The 21,793-nt window shown below is 40.3% G+C and overlaps 1 protein-coding gene across 7 annotated transcripts in view; it reads right to left on the reverse strand.

Moving 5' to 3' along the window:
• The window catches only part of SAP130 (Sin3A associated protein 130), a 75,595-nt gene that overhangs the window by 6,752 nt on the left and 47,050 nt on the right, over window positions 1-21,793 (reverse strand). For 6 of the 7 annotated variants that reach the window (XM_060153112.1, XM_060153111.1, XM_060153109.1 and 3 more), the window contains 3 exons: window positions 18,657-19,015; window positions 14,334-14,582; window positions 14,027-14,152 (listed from right to left, as the gene is read on the reverse strand). In XM_060153112.1, coding sequence (XP_060009095.1) covers window positions 14,027-14,152; window positions 14,334-14,582; window positions 18,657-19,015 — 734 coding nt within the window. The remainder of the gene's footprint in view (window positions 1-14,026; window positions 14,153-14,333; window positions 14,583-18,656; window positions 19,016-21,793) is intronic. The other variant, XM_060153110.1, reaches the window with a different exon arrangement.

Consider the following 21,793-nt stretch of genomic DNA (forward strand, 5'->3'; position numbering starts at 1 on the left):
GGCTCCCTCCTTTTGCTCAACCCCACTTGTGGGATGGAGACTATACCTTAGGCAAGGCGTGCTGGGAACACTGGGGCCCCAGGAGCCCTTCTCCTGGCTTGTTAAATGGTGGCGTCACATTAGGAGAGGCAAACCAAACGGACATACCCCAGGCTACTCACTCCTCTTCCCCTACCCTGAGTGCTCACCTCCTAGAGCAAGGTGTTACTCGGAGAAAAGGCTGTCACTGTCCCACTCCCACCTCCAGAGCCCTAGGCTCAGAGATTCTGCCTGGAGGGAGAAACAGGCCATAGCACAAGAAGCTTCTAATCTCTTCCCAAAGGAGGTGGCTCCGTTTTCAACAGAGTACGCAAGTTCATATGCTCCCCAAAGCAGCGGAGAGTGCAGTCAAAGTGGGAGGGAACGGACAGACCCAGTGAAAGGCGCAGCCTAGGCTGTGGGCTGACCAGTTTACAGGAGAGAACAAAGAGTAAGACAGCTGGCAGGAGCTCTCCTGGGGGCAGAACAAACATCAAACACTGACCTCAGAAACCATTCTGGCAAGGAGCTACAATACGACTGGATTAGTTTGCAGAGGAATTTGTGTTTAAGGTCAAATTCCAGTACTGTGTTCTAGGAAATCAAATGGCAAGCAAGTAGTGGGGTTTATCAGCTGGATGTAGTCAGGGAAACAGTGGGGGAGAACCGTACTAATGCCACTGTCTTCCCAGGTGACTGTGGGCACCCAAAGCTGCGCCTCCCCAAGGAGTAACGTCAGAGGCTTATTAACACTTGGTGGTGTTGGCGGGGTGCAGGTGATTAGACTTCAATAAAAGAATCCAGCCAGTCGCTAAACAGATAAGCAAATAGCAAATAACTATAGTGGGTCTTGGAGGAGATAGGGAGATCAGTGCCAGGAGTTGCTACAATATAGTATCTAAAATATCCAGTTTCTAACAAAAATTATGAGGCATGCAAAGAAACAGGGAAGTATGACCCATACACAGGGGAAAAGAAACAGGCACCAGAAACTGCTTGAGAGAGTGACCAGATGTCAGATTTATCAGAAAAAGATTTCAAAGTAGCCATTATGAATAAATTCACAGAATGAAAAGCATGAGTGAAGAAGTAAAAGAAGGTATGATGATCATGTCACATTAAATAGAGAAAATCAGTAGAGAGACAGAAATTACTTTTTAAGAAAAGAACCAAATGGAAATTCTGCAGTTAAAAAGTACAGTAAACAAAATGTTAAAAATCTACTAGAGGGGCTCAACAGTAGATCTGAACTGGTACAAGAGAATTAGTTAAGTTGAAGACAGACCAACAGCACTGAAGAACTGAAGGGAGAAAGAAAAGAAGAAGAATGAACAGGGCCTCAAAGAAACATGAAACACCACTAAGAGCACCAAAACATGTATAAAGGAGTACCAAAAGGAAAAGAGAGAAAGGAGGAGAAATATTCAAAGAAAAAATGGCTGAAGACTTCTCACATTTACTGAAAACCAATAAACTATATATCCAGGAAGCTCAAGGAACCCTAAGTATGATAAATGCAAAGATACAAATAGACATATTATAGTATTATAAAAATGTTGAAAGTCAAAGTTGAGAAAATCTTCAAAGGAGCAAGACAAAACATGATGCATCATTTACAAGATAACCCCAATAAAATCAGCAGCTGACTTCTCTAGAGAAACAATGGAGGCTAGAAAGCAGTGGGATAACATTCAAAACGCTCAAAGGAATGTATGAGAGATCTAGCTTCTCTACATCCCCACTTGGCATTATCAGTATTTTTAACTTCAGTTATTTTGGCTGTGCTGCGTGGCTTGTGGGATCTTAGTTCCCTGACCAGGGATTGAACCCTGGTCCCCGGCAGTGAAAGCGCCAAGCCCTAACCACTGGACTGCCAGGGAATTCCCTAATTTCAGTTATTTTGGTAGGCATCTCACTTTAAGTTCCTCTAATGGCTAGGGATAAACGCTTTTTAAAAATTAAATTTTACTGCTTTCTGTTCCAGAATCCAGTCAAGATACCACAGTACATTTACTTGTCATGTCTCCTGAGACTCCTTCTGGCTTGATGGCTTCTCAGACTTCCCTTGCTTCTGATGACCTTGACAGTTTTAAAGAGTACTGGTTAACTATTTTGTAGGATGACCTTCTAGTTAGATTTGTCTGATGTTTTTGTTAGGATTAGATAGTGGTTATAGATTTTTGAGAGGAGACGTAGAGAAGTACCATTGTCATCACTGCCTGAGAAGGGTACGTATTATTACATGATTCATTACTATTGAAATTGACTTTGATCACCTGGCTGAGGTGATGTTTGTCACACGTCTCCACTGTAAAGAGAGAGAGACACCCTCTTCCACACTGCACACTTTGGAACAAAGTCTCTACATAGCCCACACTTAAGGACTAGGATTTATATTCCCTTGGACATCTTCTCAGGTGCTTGCCATCCATGTATCTTCTTTGGTGAAATGTCTCTTTATGCCTTTGTCCATTTTCTAACTGGATTATTGTTTTTATTTACTGTTAAGTACTGAGAGTTCCTAATATATAATCCTAGACATGAGTCCTTTATTAGAGATGTAGTTTGCTAATATTCCCTCTCAGTCTATAGCTTGTCTTTTCATCCTCCTAATAGGGTCTTTCACAGATACAAAAATGTTTTATGAAGTCCAATTTATTGTTTTTCTTTTAGAGATGGTGTTTTTGGTGTTATGTCTAAGAATTGTTCACCATGCCCTAGGTTTTGAAGACCTTCTCCTAGGTTTTTTTCCTAAAAGTTTTATAGTTTTACATTTAAATCTATTATCCATTTTGGGTTAATTTTTGCATGAAGTGTGAGGATTAGGTTGAGGTCCCCCCTGCCCCCACCAAACATATGGATGTCCAGCATTATTTGTTAAAGAGACTCTCCTTCCTCCATTGAATTCCTTTTGCACTTTGGTCAAAAATCAGTTGGCCATATTTGTGTGAGTCTATTTCTGCATTTTTTATTCCATTCCTGTCATCAATACGTCTATCCTTCTGCAAACACCATGCTGTTTTGAGTACTGAAGCTAAAGAAGATTTGGTAAGAAGATTTCTGTTGTTTTTCAAGATTATTTTACCTATTCTAGTCCCTGTGCCTCTCCACATAATGTTTAGAACAAGCTTTACTAAGTTTACAAAAACCTCTGTGATTTTGGTAGAAATTGCAGTAAATGTATTGGTCAATCTAGGGAGAACTGACATCTTTGAGTTTTTCTAATCATGAGTGCTGTATGTCTCTTTATTTAGATCTTCTTTCATCAGCATTTTTCAGCTTTCAGCAAACACGTCCTGTACATGTTTTGCTAGATTTGTACCTGAGTATATCACTTTGGGGGGAATAATTGTAAATGGCATTATGCTTTCAATATGTTTCCACAACATTCCAGGTATCTAAAATTATAATTGATTTTTTTCATGTTGATATTGTAGCCTGTGACCTTGCTGAACTTATTTACTAGTTTCAGGGTTTTTTTTGAGATTTTCTATGTAGACAATGATGTCATTTGCAAATAGTTTTATTTATTCCTTTCCAACCTGTATAGCCTTCTATCTCTTTTTTCCTTACTTTATGATGTGACTAGAACTTCCAGTTCTATCCTAAGTTAAGAGTGGTGACAGAAGACAGTCTTATCCTTTTGCTAATCTCAGGTAGAAAGCATTCAGTCTTTACCATTAAGTATAATGTTAGCTCTAGTTTTTTTGTAGACTTTTTATCAAGTTGAGGAAGTCTTCCTCCTTCTCTATTTTTGAGTTTTTATCATGAAAACGTTTTGAATTTTGTCAAACAAATTTTCTGCATTAATTGATATGATCATGTGATTTTTCTTTAGCTTCTGTTGTGGGTTGAATTGTGTCCCTCCAAAAGACGTTTAAGTTCTAACCCTTGGTACTTGTGAACGTGATCTTATTTGGAAGAGGGCCTTTGCAGATGCAGTAAGAAGTCATACTGAATTAGGGTGGTCCTAAATCCAAAGAGTCAAGAAACACAGAGAGGAATGCTCTGTTGGAGATGGGGGCAGAAACTGGAGTAATGCAGTAGCAGGCCGAAGAATAACTAGGGTTGCTGGCAACCACCAGAAGCTAAAAAGAGGCAAGGAAGGATTCTTTTCTACAGCCTTCAGAGAGGGCATGATCCGCCTGATACCTTGATTTTGGACTTCTGGCCTCCAGAACTATGAGAGAATATATTTGTTATTTTAGGCTATCCACCTTGTAGTACTTTGTTATGGCAGCCCTAGGAAATTAATATAGCCTGTTAAAAACAGTGAATTACACTGATTTTCAAATGCTGAACTAACGTTGCAGAGCTGTAACAAATCCTACTTGATCAAGGTGTAAAATTCTACTTAGATATTGCTGGATTAAATTTGCTTATATTTTGTTAAGAATTTTTACAACTATATTCATTAAGGAATATTGATATGTAGTTTTCTATATTTGTACTCTGTCTTGTTTCTGTATCAGGAAAATATTGGCTTCATAAAATGAAGTGTTCCCTCCTATATGTGAAAGAGATTGTGGGAAATTGGTGTTGATTCTTCTTTAAATGTTTGGTAGGGGCTTCCCTGGTGGCGCAGTGGTTGAGAGTCCGCCTGCCGATGCAGGGGACACAGGTTCGTGCCCCGGTCCGGGAAGATCCCACATGCCGCGGAGCGGCTGGGCCCGTGAGCCATGGCCGCTGAGCCTGCGCGTCCGGAGCCTGTGCTCCGCAACAGGAGAGGCCACAACAGTGAGAGGCCCGCGTACCGCAAAAAAACAAAAAAACAAAACAAAAAAAACGTTTGGTAGAATTTCCCAGTAGAAGTATCTGAGCCTATAGATTCCTGTTTGGAAGCTTTTAACTTATGGATTCAACTTATTTAATGGTTATAAGACTTCAGATTGCCTGTTTCTGACTGAGTTTTGCTAGTATGTGGCTTTTAAGGAATTGGTCTACTTCATCTAAGCAGCTGACTTTATGAGCATAAAGTTGTTTGTAGTATTTCCTTATGCTTTTAATGGCTGCACAGTCTTAGTAATATCTTGTTTCCTTCTTTTTAAAAAATTTTTATTTCATATTGGGGTACAGTTGACCAACAATGTTGTGTTGGTTTCGGGAGTACAGGAATGTGATTAAGTTATACATATACATGTATCTATTCTTTTTCAAATTCTTTTCCCATTTAGGTTATTACAGCATACTGAGCAGACTTGCCTGTGCTACACAGTAGGTACTTGTTGCTTATCTATTTTAAATACAGCAGTCTGTACATGTCAATTCCAAACTCCCAATCTAGCCCTCCCCACCACTCTTCCCTCCTGGTAACAATAAGTTCGTTCTCTAAGTCTTTGAGTCTGTTTCTGTTTTGTAAAGAAGTTCATTTGTATGTTTTTTTTCCCCCACATATAAGCGAAATCATATGATATTTGTCTTTTTCTGTACGATATACTTCACTTAGTATGATAATCTCCAACCATGTTGCTGCAAATGGCATTATTTCACTCTGTGTAATGGCTCGGTAATATTCTATTGTATATATGTACCACACCTTCTTAATCCATTCCTCTGTTGATGGGCACTATGGTTGCTTCCATGTCTTGGCTATTGTAAATACTGCTACAATGAACATCAGGGTGCATGTATCCTTTCGAACCATGTTTTTCTCCAATATATACCCAGGAGTGGGACTGCTGGATCATATGGTACTTCTATTTTCAGTTGTTTAAGGAACCTCCATGCTGTTCTCCATAGTGGCTGTACTAATTTACATTCCCACTAATAGTGTAGGAAGATTCCCTATTCTCCACACCCTTTCCAGCATTTGTTTGTAGATTTTTTGACAATAGCCATTCTGACTGGTGTGAGGTGGTATCTCATTGTAGTTTTGATATGCATTTCTCTAATAATTAGTGAGGTTGAACATCTTTTCATGTGCCTCTTGATCATCTGTATGTCTTCTTTGGAGAAATGTCTATTTAGGTCTTCTGCCCATTTTTTGATTGGGTTGTTTGTTTTGATGACACTGAGCTGCATGAGCTGTTGGTAAATTTTGCAGACTAATCCCTTGTCAGCTGCATCACTTGCAAATATTTTCTTCCATTCTGTGGGTTGTCTTCTTGTTTTGTTTATGGTCTCCTTTGCTGTACAAAGCTTTTTAGTTTAATCAGGTCCCATTTGTTTATTTTTGTTTTTATTTCCATTACTCTGGGAGACGGATCAAAAAAGATACTGCTGCAATTTATGTCAGAGAGTGTTCTGCCTGTTTTCCTCTAAGAGTTTTATAATGTCTCGTCTTACATTTAGGTCTTTAATCCATTTTGAGTTTATTTTTGTGTATGGTGTTAAAGAATGTTCTAACTTCATTTTCTGACATGTAGCTGTCCAGTTTTCCAGCACCATTTATTGAAGAGACTGTCCCCCCTCCACTGTATTGTACTATCTCTCCTCCATTGCCTCCTCTGTCATAGATTAATTGACCACAGGTGCATGGGTTTACTTCTGGTCTTCCTATCCTGTTCCATTGATGTGTATTTCTGTTTTTGTGCCAGTAACATACTGTTGTGATGACTACAGCTTTGTAGTATAGTCTGAAGTCAGGGAGCGTGATCCCTCCAGCTCCATTTTTCTCTTTCAAGATTGCTTTGGCTAATACGGGGTCTTTCGTTTCTCCATACAAATTTTAAGACTGTAGATTGCCTTGGGTGGTATAGTCATTTTGAGAATATTGATTCTTCCAATCCAAGAACACAGTATATCTTTCCATGTGGTTGGGTCATCTTTGATTTCTTTCATCAGCATCTTAGAGTTTTTGGAGTACAGGTCTTTTGCCTCCTTAGGTAGGTTCATTCTTAGGTATTTTATTCTTTATGATGTGGTGGTAAATGGGATTGTTTCTTTAATTTCTCTTTCTGATCTTTTGTTGTTAGTGTATAGAAATGCAACAGATTTCTGTGTATTAATTTTATATGCTGTAACTTTACTCAATTCATTGATGAGCTCTAGTAGTTTTCTGGTAGCATCTTTAGGATTTTCTATGTATAATGACATGTCATCTGCAAAAACTCAGTTTTACTTCTTCTTTTCCAATTTGGATGACTTTTTTTTTTTCCTTCTCTGATTGCTGTGGTTAGGACTTCCAAAACTATGTTGAATAAAAGTAGCGAGAGTGGCCATCCTTGTCTTGCTCCTGACCTTCCAGGAAATGCTTTCAGCTTTTCACCGTTGAGTATGTTGTTAGCTGTAGGATTGTCATATATGGCCTTTATTATGTTGAGGTAGGTTCCCTCTATGCCCACTTTCTGGAGAGTTTTTATCATAAATGGGTGTTGAATTTTGTCAAAAGCTTTTTCTGCACCTATTGAGATGATCATATAGGTTTTATTCTTCAATTATTTGTTAATATGGTGTATCACATGGATTGATTTGCAGATATTGAAAAATCCTTGCACCCTGGGATAAATCCCACTTGATCATGGTGTATGACCCTTTTAATGTGTTACTGGATTCGGTCTGCTAGTATTTTGTTGAGGATTTTTGCGTCTATGTTCATCAGTGATATTGGCCTGTAACTTTCTTTTTTTGTGGTATCTTTGTCTAGCTTTGGTATCAGGGTGATGGTGGTCTCATAGAATGAGCTTGGGAGTATTCCTTCCTCTGCAATTTTTTGAAACAGTTTCAGAAGGATAGGTGTTAGTGCTTCTCTAAATGTTTGACAGAATTCAACTGTGAAGCCATCTGGTCCTGGGCTTTTGTTGTTGGGAGTTTCTTAATCACAGTTTCAATTTCAGTACTTGTGATTGGTCTGTTCATATTTTCTATTTTTTCCTGGTTCAGTCTTGGAAGATTGTACCTTTCTAAGGATTTGTCTTTCTTCCAGGTTGTCCATTTTATTGGCATACAGCCGCATGTAGTAGTCTCTTACGATCCTTTATATTTCTGTGGTGTCAGCTGTAACTTCTCCTTTTTCATTTCTAATCGTACTGATTTGAGCCCTCTTTTTTTTCTTGATGAGCCTGGCTAAAGGTTTATCAATTTTGTTTCTTTTCAAAGAACCAGCTTTTAGTTTTATTCATCTTTGCTATTGTTTTCTTCATCTCTATTTCATTTATTTCTGCTCTGCTCTTTATGATTTCTTCTAACTTTGGGTTTTGTTTGTTCTTCTTTCTCTAGTTGCTTTAGGTATAAGTTTAGATTGTTTGAGATTTTTCTTGTTTCCTGAACTAAGATTGTATTGCTATAAACTTCCCTCTTAGAACTTTTTTTTGCTGCATCCCATAGGTTTTGGATCATTGTGTTTTCATTTTCTTTTGTCTCTAGGTATTTTCTGATTGCCTCTTTGATTTCTTCAGTGACCCATTGGTTGTTTAGTAGCATATTGTTTAGTCTCCATGTGCTTGCGGTTTTTTGCAGTTTTTTCTTATAGTTGATTTCTCATCTCATAGCGTTGTGGTTGGAAAAGATGCTTGATATGATTTCAGTTTCTAAAATTTACTGAGGATTGATCTGTGACCCAAGATGTAATCTATCCTGGAGAATGTTCCACGTGCACTTGAGAAGAATATGTATTCTGCTGCTTTTGTATGGAATGCTCTAAAAATATGAATTAAGTCCATCTGGTCTAATGTGTCATTTAAGGCCTGTGTTTCCTTACTGATTTTCTGTCTGGATGATCTGTTCATTTTTGAAAGCAGGGTGTTAAAGTCCTCCAGTATTACTGTGTTACTGTCAATTTCTCCCTTTATAGCTGTTAATATTTGCCTTATATATTGAGGTGCTCCTTCCTATGTTGAGTGAATATCTATTTACAACTATTATATCTTCTTAGATTGATCCCTTGATCATTATGTAGTGTCCTTCTTCGTCTCTTGTAATAGTCTTTATTTTAAAGTCTATTTTGTCTTTTATGAGTATTGCTACTCCAGCTTTCTTCTGATCTCCATTTGCATGGAATACCTTTTCCCATCTCTTCACTTTCATTCTGTATGTGTCTCTAGATCTGAAGTGGGTCTCTTGTAGACAGCATATATACAGGTCTTGTTTTTGTATCCATTCAGCCAGTCTATGTCTTTCGGTTAGAGTATTTAATCTGTTTACATTTAAGGTAATTATCGATATGTGTGTTCTTATTGCCATTTTGTTAACTATTTTGGATTTGTTATTGCAGGTGGTTTTTCCTCCCTTCCTCTTTGTTCTCTTCCCTTGTGATTTGATGCTGTGTTTGGATTCCTTTTTTGTGTATCTATTGTAGATTTTCAGTTTGCAGTTATCATGAGGTTTTGATATAGCAGTCTATATATAAATAAGATTGTTTTAAATTGCTGGTCTTTTAATTTCAAATCCATTTCCAACATCCTGCATTTGTGCTCTCCTCTTCTCACAATTTTGCTGGTTTTGATATCATATTGTGTGCCGATGATTTCCTACCTTTACTGTATGTTTGCCTTTTACTGGTGAGCTTTTCCAATTGTAATTTTCTTGTTTCTATAGTAGTTTTGGTCTCTACTTTTTCACTTAGAGAAGTTCCTTTAGAATTTGTTGCAAAGCTGGTCTGGTGGTGCTGAATTTTCCTAGCTTCTGCTTGTCTGTAAAGCTTTTGATTTCTCTGTCGAATCTGAATGAGCCTTGCTGGGTAGAGTAATCTTGGTTGTAGGTTCTTCCCTTTCCTCACTGTAAATATATCTCACCACTCCCTTCTGGCCTGCAAAGTTTCTGCTAAGAAATCAGCCGATAACTTCATGGGAGTTCCTTTGTATGTTATTTGTTGCTTTTCCGTTGTTGCTTTTAATATTTTTTTCTGTCTTTAATTTTTGTCAGTTTGATTACTATGTGTCTCAGCGTGTTCCTCCTTGGAATTATTCTGCCTGGGACGCTCTGCGCTTCCTGGACTTGGTTGACTGTTTCCTTTCCCATGTTAGAGAAGTTGTCAGCTATTATCTCTTCACATATTTTCTTAGGTTCTTTCTCTCTCCTCCTTCTGGGACCCCTATAATGCAATGTTGGTGCATTTAATGTTGTCCCAGAGGTCTCTCAGACTGTCTTCATTTCTTTTCATTCTTTTTTCTTTATTCTGTTCCGTGGCAGTGATTTATACCATTTCTGTCTTGTAGGTCACTTATCCATTTTTCTGCCTCAGTTATTGTGCTATCGATTCCTTCTAGTGTAATTTTCATTTTAGTTATAGTGTTGTTCACCTCTGTTTGTTTGTTCTTTAGCTCTTCTGGGTCTTTGTTAAACATTTCTTGCATCTTCTCGATCTCTGCCTCCATTCTTTTTCCGAGGTCTTGGATCACCTCCGCTATCATTATTTTGAATTCTTTTTCTGGTAGGTTGCCTATCTCTACTTCACTTAGTTGTTCTTCTGTGGTTTTAACCTTGTTCTTTCATCTGGGACGTATTCCTCTGCCGTTTCATTTTGTCTAACTTTCTGTGATTGTGGTTTCCATTCCGCAGGCTGCAGGACTGTAGTTCTTGCTTCTGCTGTCTGCCCTCAGGTGGATGAGGCTAGATTAGGCTTGTGCAGGCTTCCTGATGTGAGGGACTGGTTCCTGCCCAGTGGTGGGTGGAGCTGTGTCTTGTTCCTCTGGTGGGCAGGGCCATGCTCAGGAAGACTTTAAGCTGCATGTCTGCTGAGGGGTGGGGCTGTGTTCTGCCCTGTTGGTCATTTGGCCTGAGGTGTTATAGCATGGAGCCTACAGGCTGTTGGGTGGGGCTAATGGTGGCCTCTGGGAGGGCTCACTCCAACGAGCACTCCCCAGAACTGCTGCTGCTGGTGTTATCGTCCCTGTAGTGAGCCACGGCCATCCCCCACCTCGGCAGGAGACCATCCAATACTAGCAGGTAGGTCTGCCTGTCTCTTATGGGGTCACTGCTTTTTACCCCTGGGTCCTGGTGTGCATGGGACCTTGTGTGCGCCCCCCAAGACTGGAGTTTCTTTTCCTCCCAGTCCTGTGGAATTTCTGCAATCAAACCCTGCTGGCCTTCAAAGCCAGATTCTCTGGGGGCTCATCCTTCTCTTGTCAGACTGCCAGGCTGGGAAGCCTGATGTGGGGCTCAGAACTTTCACTCCTGTGGGAGAACATCTGTGGTATAACTGTTTTCCAGTTTGTGAGTTGCCCACCTGGCGGGTATGGGATCTGATTTTATAGCGACTGTGCCCCTCTGACCATCTCATTGTGGCTTCTTCATCTTTGGATGTAGGCTATTTTTTTCAGTAGGTTCTAGTGCTTTTTTTTTTGTTGATGGTTGTTCAGCAGTTAGTTGTGGTTTTGGTGTTTTTTAAGAAGGGCTGAGCTCACATCCTTCTACTCTGCCATCTTGAGCTAATCTCTGACACAGAATATCATGTGTCAAGCACTGTTGCCATGCTTGCATATGCAGTAAGTGTACGGCTGTTGTCTGCAGATGTTTGCAGTGCTGCCTCTCCTGTTTCCTTCTTCATATTCATGATTTATGTCCTCTCTCTCTCTTCTACCTTCTTCAGTCTTGCTAGAGATTTATTTTATTGATTTTTCTTTTAAAGAATTAGCTTTTTCATTTTATTATTTTCTGTTTTCAATTTCACTGATTTCTGCTTTTTTCACTATTTTCTTCCTTGTACCTGCTTTGAGTTTATGTTGTTCTTCTTTTTCTCGTTTTTTGATGTAGAAACTGTGACTGAGGTATTTCCTCTTTTTTTTTTTTTTTTTTGTGGTATCCAGGCCTCTCACTGTTGTGGCCTCTCCCATTGCGGAGCACAGGCTCCAGACGCGCAGGCTCAGCGGCTGTGGCTCATGGGCCCAACCGCTCCGTGGCATGTGGGATCTTCCCGGACCGGGGCACGAACCTGTGTCCCCTGCATTGGCAGGCGGACTCTCAACCACTGCGCCACCAGGGAAGCCCTCCTCCTCTGTTTTGATATAAACATTTAGTGCTATAGATTTTCCTGTTAGCACTGCTTTAGCTGCCTTCCACATATTTTGGTATGTTGTTCTTTTATCTTCATTCAGTTTTAAGTATTTTTAAAAACTTCCCTTTAGACTTCCTCTTTGACCCATTATTTAGAAGTGTGTTGCTTAATCCATGGCTTGGAGGTTTTATCTGTCACTGGTTTCTAGTTTGATTCCATTATGGTCAATGAAGATACTTTATATTTTTCTATATGATTTCAATTCTCCCTAATTTGTTGAGGTTTATGATCCTAAATATGGTCTGTCTTTACATGTTCTGTGTGCACTTGAGAGAATATGTATTCTGCTGCAGTTCTAGTGTCGTATAATGTCTACTAGATGTTGGTTCGTGGTGTTCACTTCTTGTATATCCGTCTGATTTTCTGTCAAGTACTTCTATCAACTGCCGAGAAGAGGGTGTCGAAGGTCTAACTATGACTGCACATTTGCCTATACTCCTTTCGGCTGTTTTTGCTTCATATATTCTGAAGCTCATGATTTTTGTTGCCTATATAGTTTTAATCAGTATGTAATGCCTTTTTTCATTTTTAGTAATTTTCTTTCCTCTGAAGTCTACTTTTATTTGATATTACTATAACTACTCTTGTTTTTTTATTAGTTTTTGCATTGTACATATTTTTCCACCCTTTCACTGTCACTCTACTGACACACTGTATCTGAAGTTTCTTACAGACATAATATAGTTGGATCTTTTTTTTATCCTCTCTGCCCATCTGTGTTTTAATTGGTACTTCCAGATTATTTACATTTAAGGTAATTACTGATATGTAAGGCTAAGCCTGCCATGTTATTATTTGTTTTCTGTGCTTCTTATTCCCCTATTTCTCTTTTCTTTCCTCCCTGTGAATTACCTGTTTTTAGTACTCCACCTTTATTTCTTTGTATGAATACGACTTTAAAGCTTAAGCAAAACAGTTCAATTAAAGTTTAATAGTCAAGAGACTTGGCACAAGGTGATTAATATGTACATATCCAAACAGAAGATTTAGGAATCATCAGTATTTTCAGCTGTCAAATAACCTTTCCTGAGATAGCTTTTGAAGAGTGAGTTCTAATAAGCAATAAGAATCTTTTATGGCTTAAAATGTTACCAGGGAAAACTGTAAATATTTTCCTGCTACGATATGGAATTCCTGTGGTGTGAAGAAATGTCTGGTGGCTCATATCCTGCTTCCACCAAAGGCCAACATTCTCTGATTTCTCTTTCGAAATCTCACCCTCTTTTCAATCCTCAGGGTGTACTTGTGAGGAAGAAAAGCTGGGCAGTGCAGCCACCTCTGTACTTCCATTCAGATAGTGAACTGTCAGGACCTTCACTCCTGCTGATAGGCATTAACTAGTCAGTACCATCCAAATCAGACTCATCTTGAGGCTTCAAGGAAGCTTCCAAGTAAAGTTTATTTGAGGGAATGGGAAATATGACCAATTCTCTGAAAACTTACACTTCTCTGTGCAATGATTATATTTGAGATTAATGACAAAAAGTCTATCCATAGAAATATTTGCAGATATTTGCCAAGTACTATCAGCCATTTTTATTATAAGTGGGTTAATGAATGAGAATGTTATTCTCAAGTTCAAAACCACAAAGACATTCACTGAGTGCTTGCACTGGACCATTCCAAGAGCTTCACATATGTTGAACAAAAGGTCTTTTGGAAAATATACTTCCTGGGGCTTATCACACATGTATATCTGAGCATCCTGGAACTACTGTGGACCATGTCCAGTAACAGTCTAGTATAGCTCTTCCTCAACCACTTTGAGGGCTAAAGAGGTCATCTGTGACCACTTGGGGAGCTGGCAACACATGTTGTCATTTATTCATTAGACTGTGTTTCCAGTAAAGTACACAAAGCTTTCTGAGGCAAAGGATAATTTTCCAAATTTTATGCTCAACTGTGTATTCTATCTAAGTTAAACAATAAAGTCTTGAGATTTTATAACAAAAACTTATGGTTCTTTTTGAAACTGGGAAACTGTGATTCTGTTTTTCTATTCTACTGTGATTTCAATATAGCTGAGTGAAAGACCCATTGCAAGTGTTAACACTGAACATTTCTGGGGAAACTGACCTTTGACCCGGACGTCACTGTACCGCTGAAAGTGGTGGTATGCAGCTTTCCAGGGGTTCCGATAGTGACGGAGCAAGGTAATGGGAGGTCTTGGACGCACTGGGACATACCTCACACCTTCTTCATCTATTCAAGGGAAGAAAAAGAAGACATTAAATAGCTTACTATCTATTTGCAACAATCTTCCTGGTATAATTCCTGCAGGTAAGCCGTAAGTGAAATCTGGCTATGTAAACAGCCTCAGGGATGGACCCCTGACTTAAGTGGGAAGCTTCTCGTGACAAAATTTAGCTCAAGTGAGCATTACCGATATACTCCTTGGGAGGAGACTTGCGCTTCTCTGCCTTCACCAGAAGACTCTTGGCAGTGGACTTCTCATCATCAGTGCTGTTTGTCTCCATCATATCCCCTTCTTCTGTTGAAATCACGTGCTGCTGCTTCCGAGGCTTTTTCCTTGGCGAAGCACCGGGTGGTAGGTCACTTGTAGGCATGGACAGGTTGTTAGCCAGCAATGCAAGAGACGGAGACACACTGTTGGTAGCCAGGGGGGGAACTGCTGTCATAGGAAAAAGGGTGCACACAAGCATGAGAGCCCAAACACAGTGGAAAGTGTCACTTGATTTCCATCAATGAGAAAGATGAGGAAGACAGGAAAAAGAGCTAACATTTATGGAGTCTTCCGACATGCCCAGTGCTATGCTAAGCACTCCAACTGTGGCAGAGGCTGCCAACTGCTTTCTAATACCTCACATCTTCACCTCCCTTAGCACAAGCATCCCTCACTTTGAAATGGGCACACTGTCACTTGGCTGGAAGACCATATTTACTAGTCTCCCTTACAGTTCATTGTGGCCTTTTGAAATGAAAATACAAGTGCTCTGTAGCACTCTTAAGAAGTTTCCTTAAAAGAAAGAAGGCATGACCCACTCCTCGTCTTCTTCCTGTGACCCTGGAACTCAGATGGCATAGCTGGAGTTCCAGCAGCTATCTTGAATCAAGAGCATGAGGGTCAAATGCTAGGGGTGATAGGAGCCTGGATCCCTAATGATTTTATGGAGTCCACATACCATGCCTGGACTGTCTGCCTCAGGATTCGCTTCAAGGGAGACAATAAAACCTTACATGTTCAAGCCACTGTTTTTCAAGCCTTTGAGCATTGATTTCTAGGAGACAACCCATTAACTGATATAATCTTAAAAGTAATCTGAGCAAGTAGCCATTATATTATGCCCCAATTTAAAGATGAGAAAACATGGCACAAATCACACAAGTAGGAAGTGGGACAGCTGGGAGCTGACAGAGGCAGTCTGGCTTCGGAGCCTGGACTATTTAACTACCACAGTCCACTGCCCCCAGATAAGGAGCATTCTCAGTACAATGTTAACATCATTTGTTTGGGCTTGTATGGATCATGTGTCTGGGGACACGCAAACCATGAGAAAACTTCACCTCAACTCTTCTATACCATATATCCTTGGCCTATCCTTTCCCTCCACCCTTCCTCAGCCACCCACTCCCAACAGTCATACCCTTCACTCTGTCATCACATCTCAATTTCTAGCATCTGACTTTCCAGCCCAAAGATAGCCCAACTATCTTTCTAGGTCACTTCTCTTAGTAACTTGCCTCCAATAATTCCTAGACCCCATTAGGAACTATTATCCATTAATCATACCACTTATTTGCTGTCACTCATCCCTCAAATATCCACTCTCTCCTATCACTGGGTTTTAATTCTCCCATTAATTTTATTCACTTTATTCGTTTATTGTCCTTTCTTTTGCTTCACTGTACTCACTGAGCAAAAAGCACAACAGGTTAAATCCAACTCTCCAACTAGTTTGCACCTGTGCAGCTGAGTGTAGCCAGAGAAAAACACACAGCAACGGGCACAGGTGTCCTGTTAGCATGCTTGCTGACCTCGAGCAGGCCCTTGCTGCTGGACGATCCTCCCGCATCTGCCAAGTCCATTCACCCTCAACACCTCCTATATCACCCCTACCCTCAGCTATGACCCTGCTTTCTATCTTACTGGAAAATATAGAAATAATCAGAAGGAAATGTCCATAAATTCCCACCAGCTATACGTACTTACATGCATTGTGACCAGGCACTTCCTTTCTCTCTGTGATTTCAGCAGACACAGATTCCTTCACATACACAATAGGTCCCACCCACTCTCACCTCCTCAGACATCGCTTCAGGAATTCATCTCTTTTTCCTGCATCATCACTTCTTTCCCCTCTACTGGATCACTCCCATTAACATACAAAACTCATTTGTCCTGTCTTAAAAATAACTTCCTCTTGGCATCATTTCCCTTCAGATATTGCCCTTCCTTTTTCTAGCGCTTTATAACAAACTCCTCGAGTGCTGTTTATACTCCCTGTCTCTAAGTTGTTTCCCAGCTTTCTCTTGAACCCACTCCCATCATGCTGTGGCCAATATCATTATGTGGAAACTGCTCTTCTCGAGATCTGCATGACCTTCATACTGCTAAATCCAATGGTCCTGCTCAGTTCTTACCTTACTTGATCTCTCATCAGTCATGACCCTTGTCCTGGCCTTCTAGGACCTCATACTCTACGCTTTCTCCCTCTCACTCTGGCCCCTCCACTTAGTCTCCTGTGCTAGCTTCGGCCTCCTCTCCCTCCTCAAAATGGTGCAGTGCCGCAGGGCTCAGTTCACAGCTGCTTCTGTTTTTTATCGTGCGCTCATTCCTCAGATGATCTTATCCATTAAGATCTAACTTAATGGATAAGATTAAAAACTAACTCCTGATCTCTCCCTACACAATGGAGCCCCCCCCCCCCGCACCCTCCCCTACCTCAACTGCCAGCAACTCTATGCTTCCATACACTAAGGCCAAAAACTTTATAGTTGCCTCTGATGCCGTTCCTCACGCACAACATTCCATCTTAATAAAGAAATCCTCTCAGTTCTACTTCAATAATATATCTAGACTCTCACCACTTCATACTACTGGTACTGCTACTACCCTGGCTGAAACCTTCACTAGTCCCTGCAATTAATGCAGCAGGCTCTAAACGCATCTCCCTAATTCCACCCTTGTTCCCAGTCTTTTTCCCACAGAGCAGCCAGAGTGGTCTGTTAAAAATGGAAGTGAGCTCAAGTCTCTCTTCTGCTCGGAACCCTCTGATAGCTCCCACCTCCCTCAGCAAAGCCGAAGGCCTTACAGTGGCCCACAGGCTCTCACAGTCTTGACCCTGTTTCCCTGACCTTGTCCATCCCGCTCCCCTCATTTACTGAGCTCCATCTGCCGTTGCCTCTGCTATTCTTTGAGCACACCAGGCTTTTACATTTACTGCTCTCCCGGTCTGAAATGACCTTCTTCCAGATATCCTCATGGCCAGCATTTCATCTCTTTAATGTCTCTGCTCAAAGATCATTTCCTCAGTAAGGCCTTTCCTTTAAAGCATTCTTAAAAATCACAGCTCCAGCCCTAACTTTCCCTTATATTTTGTCTCTACTTCATTTTACCGTCTGTTGCCCTTGCGAGAAGGTAAGTTCCAAGAGGATGGAGTTGTGCTTGTTTTGTACAAGGCTGTATCATCAGTGCCTGGTGCAGAGCCCTACAGGACAAAGGCCGGTGCAGAGCCCTACAGTTTGAGGAAGGACTACTGCCGACTTCCTAGTACCGAGAGGTTAAGAGGAAGTATCCAGTACGTTGAAAGAGCAGATGAACAGCAAAAGTGAGACCATTTCCTTTCCCCTCCAGGGTTATCCACAGTACCTTTCAACGGAAGTGCTGAGGCTAAATATGGGTGCCATAGAAGGATATTTCCTGGCATAATAAAATGAAAATAAATAAGCAAATAAATACACAGCAGGTTTAAAAACTGTAGACATAGCATGACCACACCTCATAACTGAACAGACGGCATGGGAGATGGGGGCCTTCATGCCGAATGGTTAAGAGGGTAATACTGGGTAACTATGGGACAAACTGACTTGTTTTCCACTTTGGCTTTCTCTGTATTTTATAAATTTCATACACTGAATGTTACTTTTGTAGTCAGGAAAAATAAGATTACACGTAAGTTATTAAAATAACAGAAAACCAACCAAACAAAAAGAAAACCTTTAAAGTGACCTGCCTTTTACAAACTAGAAGTTTAGAGTTGAGAAGAGGGAGGGGGTGATGGTAGTTTTGGGATTTTACTAATCACAAATAAATTTATCAAGAGACTACTTTCTACAACACAGATCTTACTTTACTGCATACACAAGGCAACAAAAATTGGCAGGGAACACACTGTAAACTAATCAGCACTTAGCTATGATTGTACTGTGAACCCCTTTTCCATGGCAATATTTTCTTAATGAATACAAGAAGCTATGTTCAAAGATATTCTTGGGGAAATAATAATCTTTTTCAAGATTTTGGTGAGAAAATTAACTAGAAAAGGGTAGCAATATGGCTTTAGTTTTCAAAAGGAGTGCAATGCTTTCTTCTATTTATTAAAAACTAATGAAATACAAGTTTCAAATGGGCATCAAGGTGTCAGGCTTCCTGGCTGAGGGTCACACGAGAGTTTGGACTCTGAGGAGAGTTAGGAAAAGGGGAAGAAGCAACTGCCAGCAAAGAGCATACTGTGAATGAACTTACCAGAAACTGGCCTCATGATGTCCACTGGTTCCACTTCTTCTTTAACTTTTATCTCAGGTACAGGAGGGCCCAAAACAGAGGAGAGACTGCTGCCCACAGCCACTGGCGGTGGAGGGGCAGTGGCAATGGTGGTGATGGGTGGAGTGACGGGAACTGCTCCAGGAATGGTCGGAAGGGCAACCGCTGGTTGTGACGGGGGGCTAGCTGCTGCAATCATAGTTGGAATGGCTGGTGGAGGCTGCTGAGCGGTGGGTGGGACTGCAACGGTGGGCTGATCATTATTTTGATTGGATATGGTCTCCATAGACACAGTGACTGGAGTGGCCATCGATACGTGGATCTCTGACTTGGGTTTGGCACTGAAACCCAAAAGCAAACACAGAAAGTTGCCTTAACCTGCATCATCTCAGAAGGTGAATATTTGTCCAATTCTTTTTGTACAACACACAGCACAACTAAAACTCTATTCCTTGATTTTAAAAGTTGAACTTTAGGGTAACTTTTAAAGGGAATTCAAGTTTGACAACCATCCCCATCGTTTTTATAGGCAGTAATAAAATTAATTTAGAAAACGAAGAACACTTTAAAGAAATCAAAGTCACATCACTGAAAGACAACCAATTTTCATTACATTAGTGTATTTTTCCTCCAAGAATTCATTATTGCATATGTTGCCTTAGGAGGTTTTTTTTTAATAACAACTATACTCACACTTCATATGTCATTTGTAAACCTACTTCTTATAAAACAGGAAACTCATGCACATGGAAAAGATCGAAAAGAATACAAATTGAGAATAACTTCCCTCCACTTCGAACACCCAGCCCTCTACCCAGGGTCACCACAACATTCCGGTATGTTTTACCAGAAACACTTCAGACATCTAAAGTAACTACAAATACAGTCTTCAAAAATTCTATTTTTTTCAGTTTTACAAGAAGTCATCGATGTCATTACAAATTCTTCTCAAACATTTTTTTAAGTAAAGTATTTCATTTGATAGCTGTAAAGCTTTCCTGATTTATATTACTGCTGCTGAAAATTTATATACTACTGCTGAAAATTCAGAATATCAAAAGCAACACAAGACAATACCCCTCAAGTTCAAGGCCCCAAGCAACAGGACTTATATAGGCAAAAAATTCAATATTGACCAAAACCTCACACCATATACAAAAATGAACTAAACAAGGATCATAAATCTAAACGTAAAAATGTAAAACTATAAAACTTTTATGACTGGAGTTCTTAGACATGATACCAAAAGCACAAAAAACTGATAAATCGGGTTTCATCAAAATTAAAAACTTTTGGGCTTCCCTGGTGGCGCAGTGGTTGAGAGTCCGCCTGCCGATGCAGGGGACATGGGTTCATGCCCCGGTCTGGGAGGATCCCACATGCCGCAGAGCGGCTGGGCCCATGAGCCATGGCCGCTGAGCCTGAGCGTCTGGAGCCTCTGCTCCGCAACGGGAGAGGCCACAACAGAGAGAGGTTCGTGTACCACAAAAAAAAAAAAAAAAATTAAAAAAATAAAAACTTTTGCTTTGCTAAAGACCATTTTGGGAGATTGAAAAGACAAGGCAGAGACTGAAAAATATATCTGCAAAGCACATACTGCATATATCTGAGAATATTATGCTAAGTAAAATAAGCCAATCACAAAAATACAGTCGGCCCTCTATACCCACAGGCTCCACATCTGTAGATTCAACGAGCAGTGAATGGAAAATATTTAGGGACAAAAAATTCCAGAAAGTTCCAAAAAGCAAAACGTGAACTTGGTGCATGCTGGCTACTATTTACACAGCATTTACATTGTATTAGGTATTATAAGTAATCTGGGGATGCGTAGGTTACATGAAAATACTATGCCATTTTATATAAGGGACTTGAACTTCCATGGATTTTGATATATGCAGGGGCACAGGTCATGGAACCAATGCCCCGAGAGGGTACCGAGGGGTGACCATACTGTAGGACTCCATTTATATGTGCTACCTAGAGTAGTCAAATTCACTGAAAAAGAAAGCAGAATGGTGATTTCCAGGGGTTGAAATGAGAGACAATGGGGTGTTGCTGTAAAACGGGTATACAGCTGCAGTTTTGCAAGATGAAAAATATCTGGAGATTGGTTGCACAGCACTGGGAATATGCTTAATACCGCTGAAATATACACTTAAGATGGTTAAAAAAACGAAAACAAAACACATATCTAATAAAGGAGTTATATGTAGAAAATATAAAGAAGTCTGTAAACTCAACACTAAGAAAACAAATAATCCCATTAAAAATGGGCACAACACATGAATAATGAACAATTTGCTAAAGAAAATATTCAGAAGGCTAATAAGCACACAAGAAAATGTTCAACACTATTAGCCATTAGAGACATGCAAAGAAAGCTTCGATGATACACGACCACACACATATCAGAATGGTGAAAATATAATACCCTATGATACCAAGTGCAGGAAAGAATGTGGAGCAACTATTTCTACAAAAAACCTTCTAGGGCTTCCCTGGTGGCGCAGTCGGTGAGAATCTGCCTGCCAGTGCAGGGGACACAGGCTCGAGCCCTGGGCCGGGAAGATCCCACATGCCAGAGTAACTAAGCCCGTGCACCACAACTACTGAGCCTGCGCTCTAGAGCCTACGAACCACAGCGACTGAGCCCACATGCCACAACTACTGAAGCCCGCGTGCCTAGAGCCTGGCTCCACAACAAGAGAAGCCACCGCAATGAGAAGCCCGCACACCGCAATGAAGAGCTGCCCCCGCTCGCCGCAGCTAGAGAAAGCCTGCGTGCAGCAACGAAGACCCAACACAGCCAAAAATAAATAAATAAAATTAAAAAACAAACAAAAACCTTCTAACACTAATAAATGAGTTTAGCAGGGTTGTATAATAAAAGGATCTCCTATGCTGCAGGTATGAATTTTAAATGGTCCAGTTACCCTGGAAAACAGTTTGGAGGTTTCTTATAAAACTAAAAATATACATGTACAATGCAACTCAGCAACTGTACTCTTGGGATTTTTATCCTACAGAAATGAAAATGGGTGGAAAATGTGGTCTACCCAGAGCACTGTACATGAATGTTTACAGCAGCTTTATTTGTAATAGCCCCAAACTAGAAA

This window comes from Lagenorhynchus albirostris, chromosome 6 (genome assembly GCF_949774975.1).
Source record: "Lagenorhynchus albirostris chromosome 6, mLagAlb1.1, whole genome shotgun sequence".
Lineage (NCBI taxonomy): Eukaryota > Metazoa > Chordata > Mammalia > Artiodactyla > Delphinidae > Lagenorhynchus > Lagenorhynchus albirostris.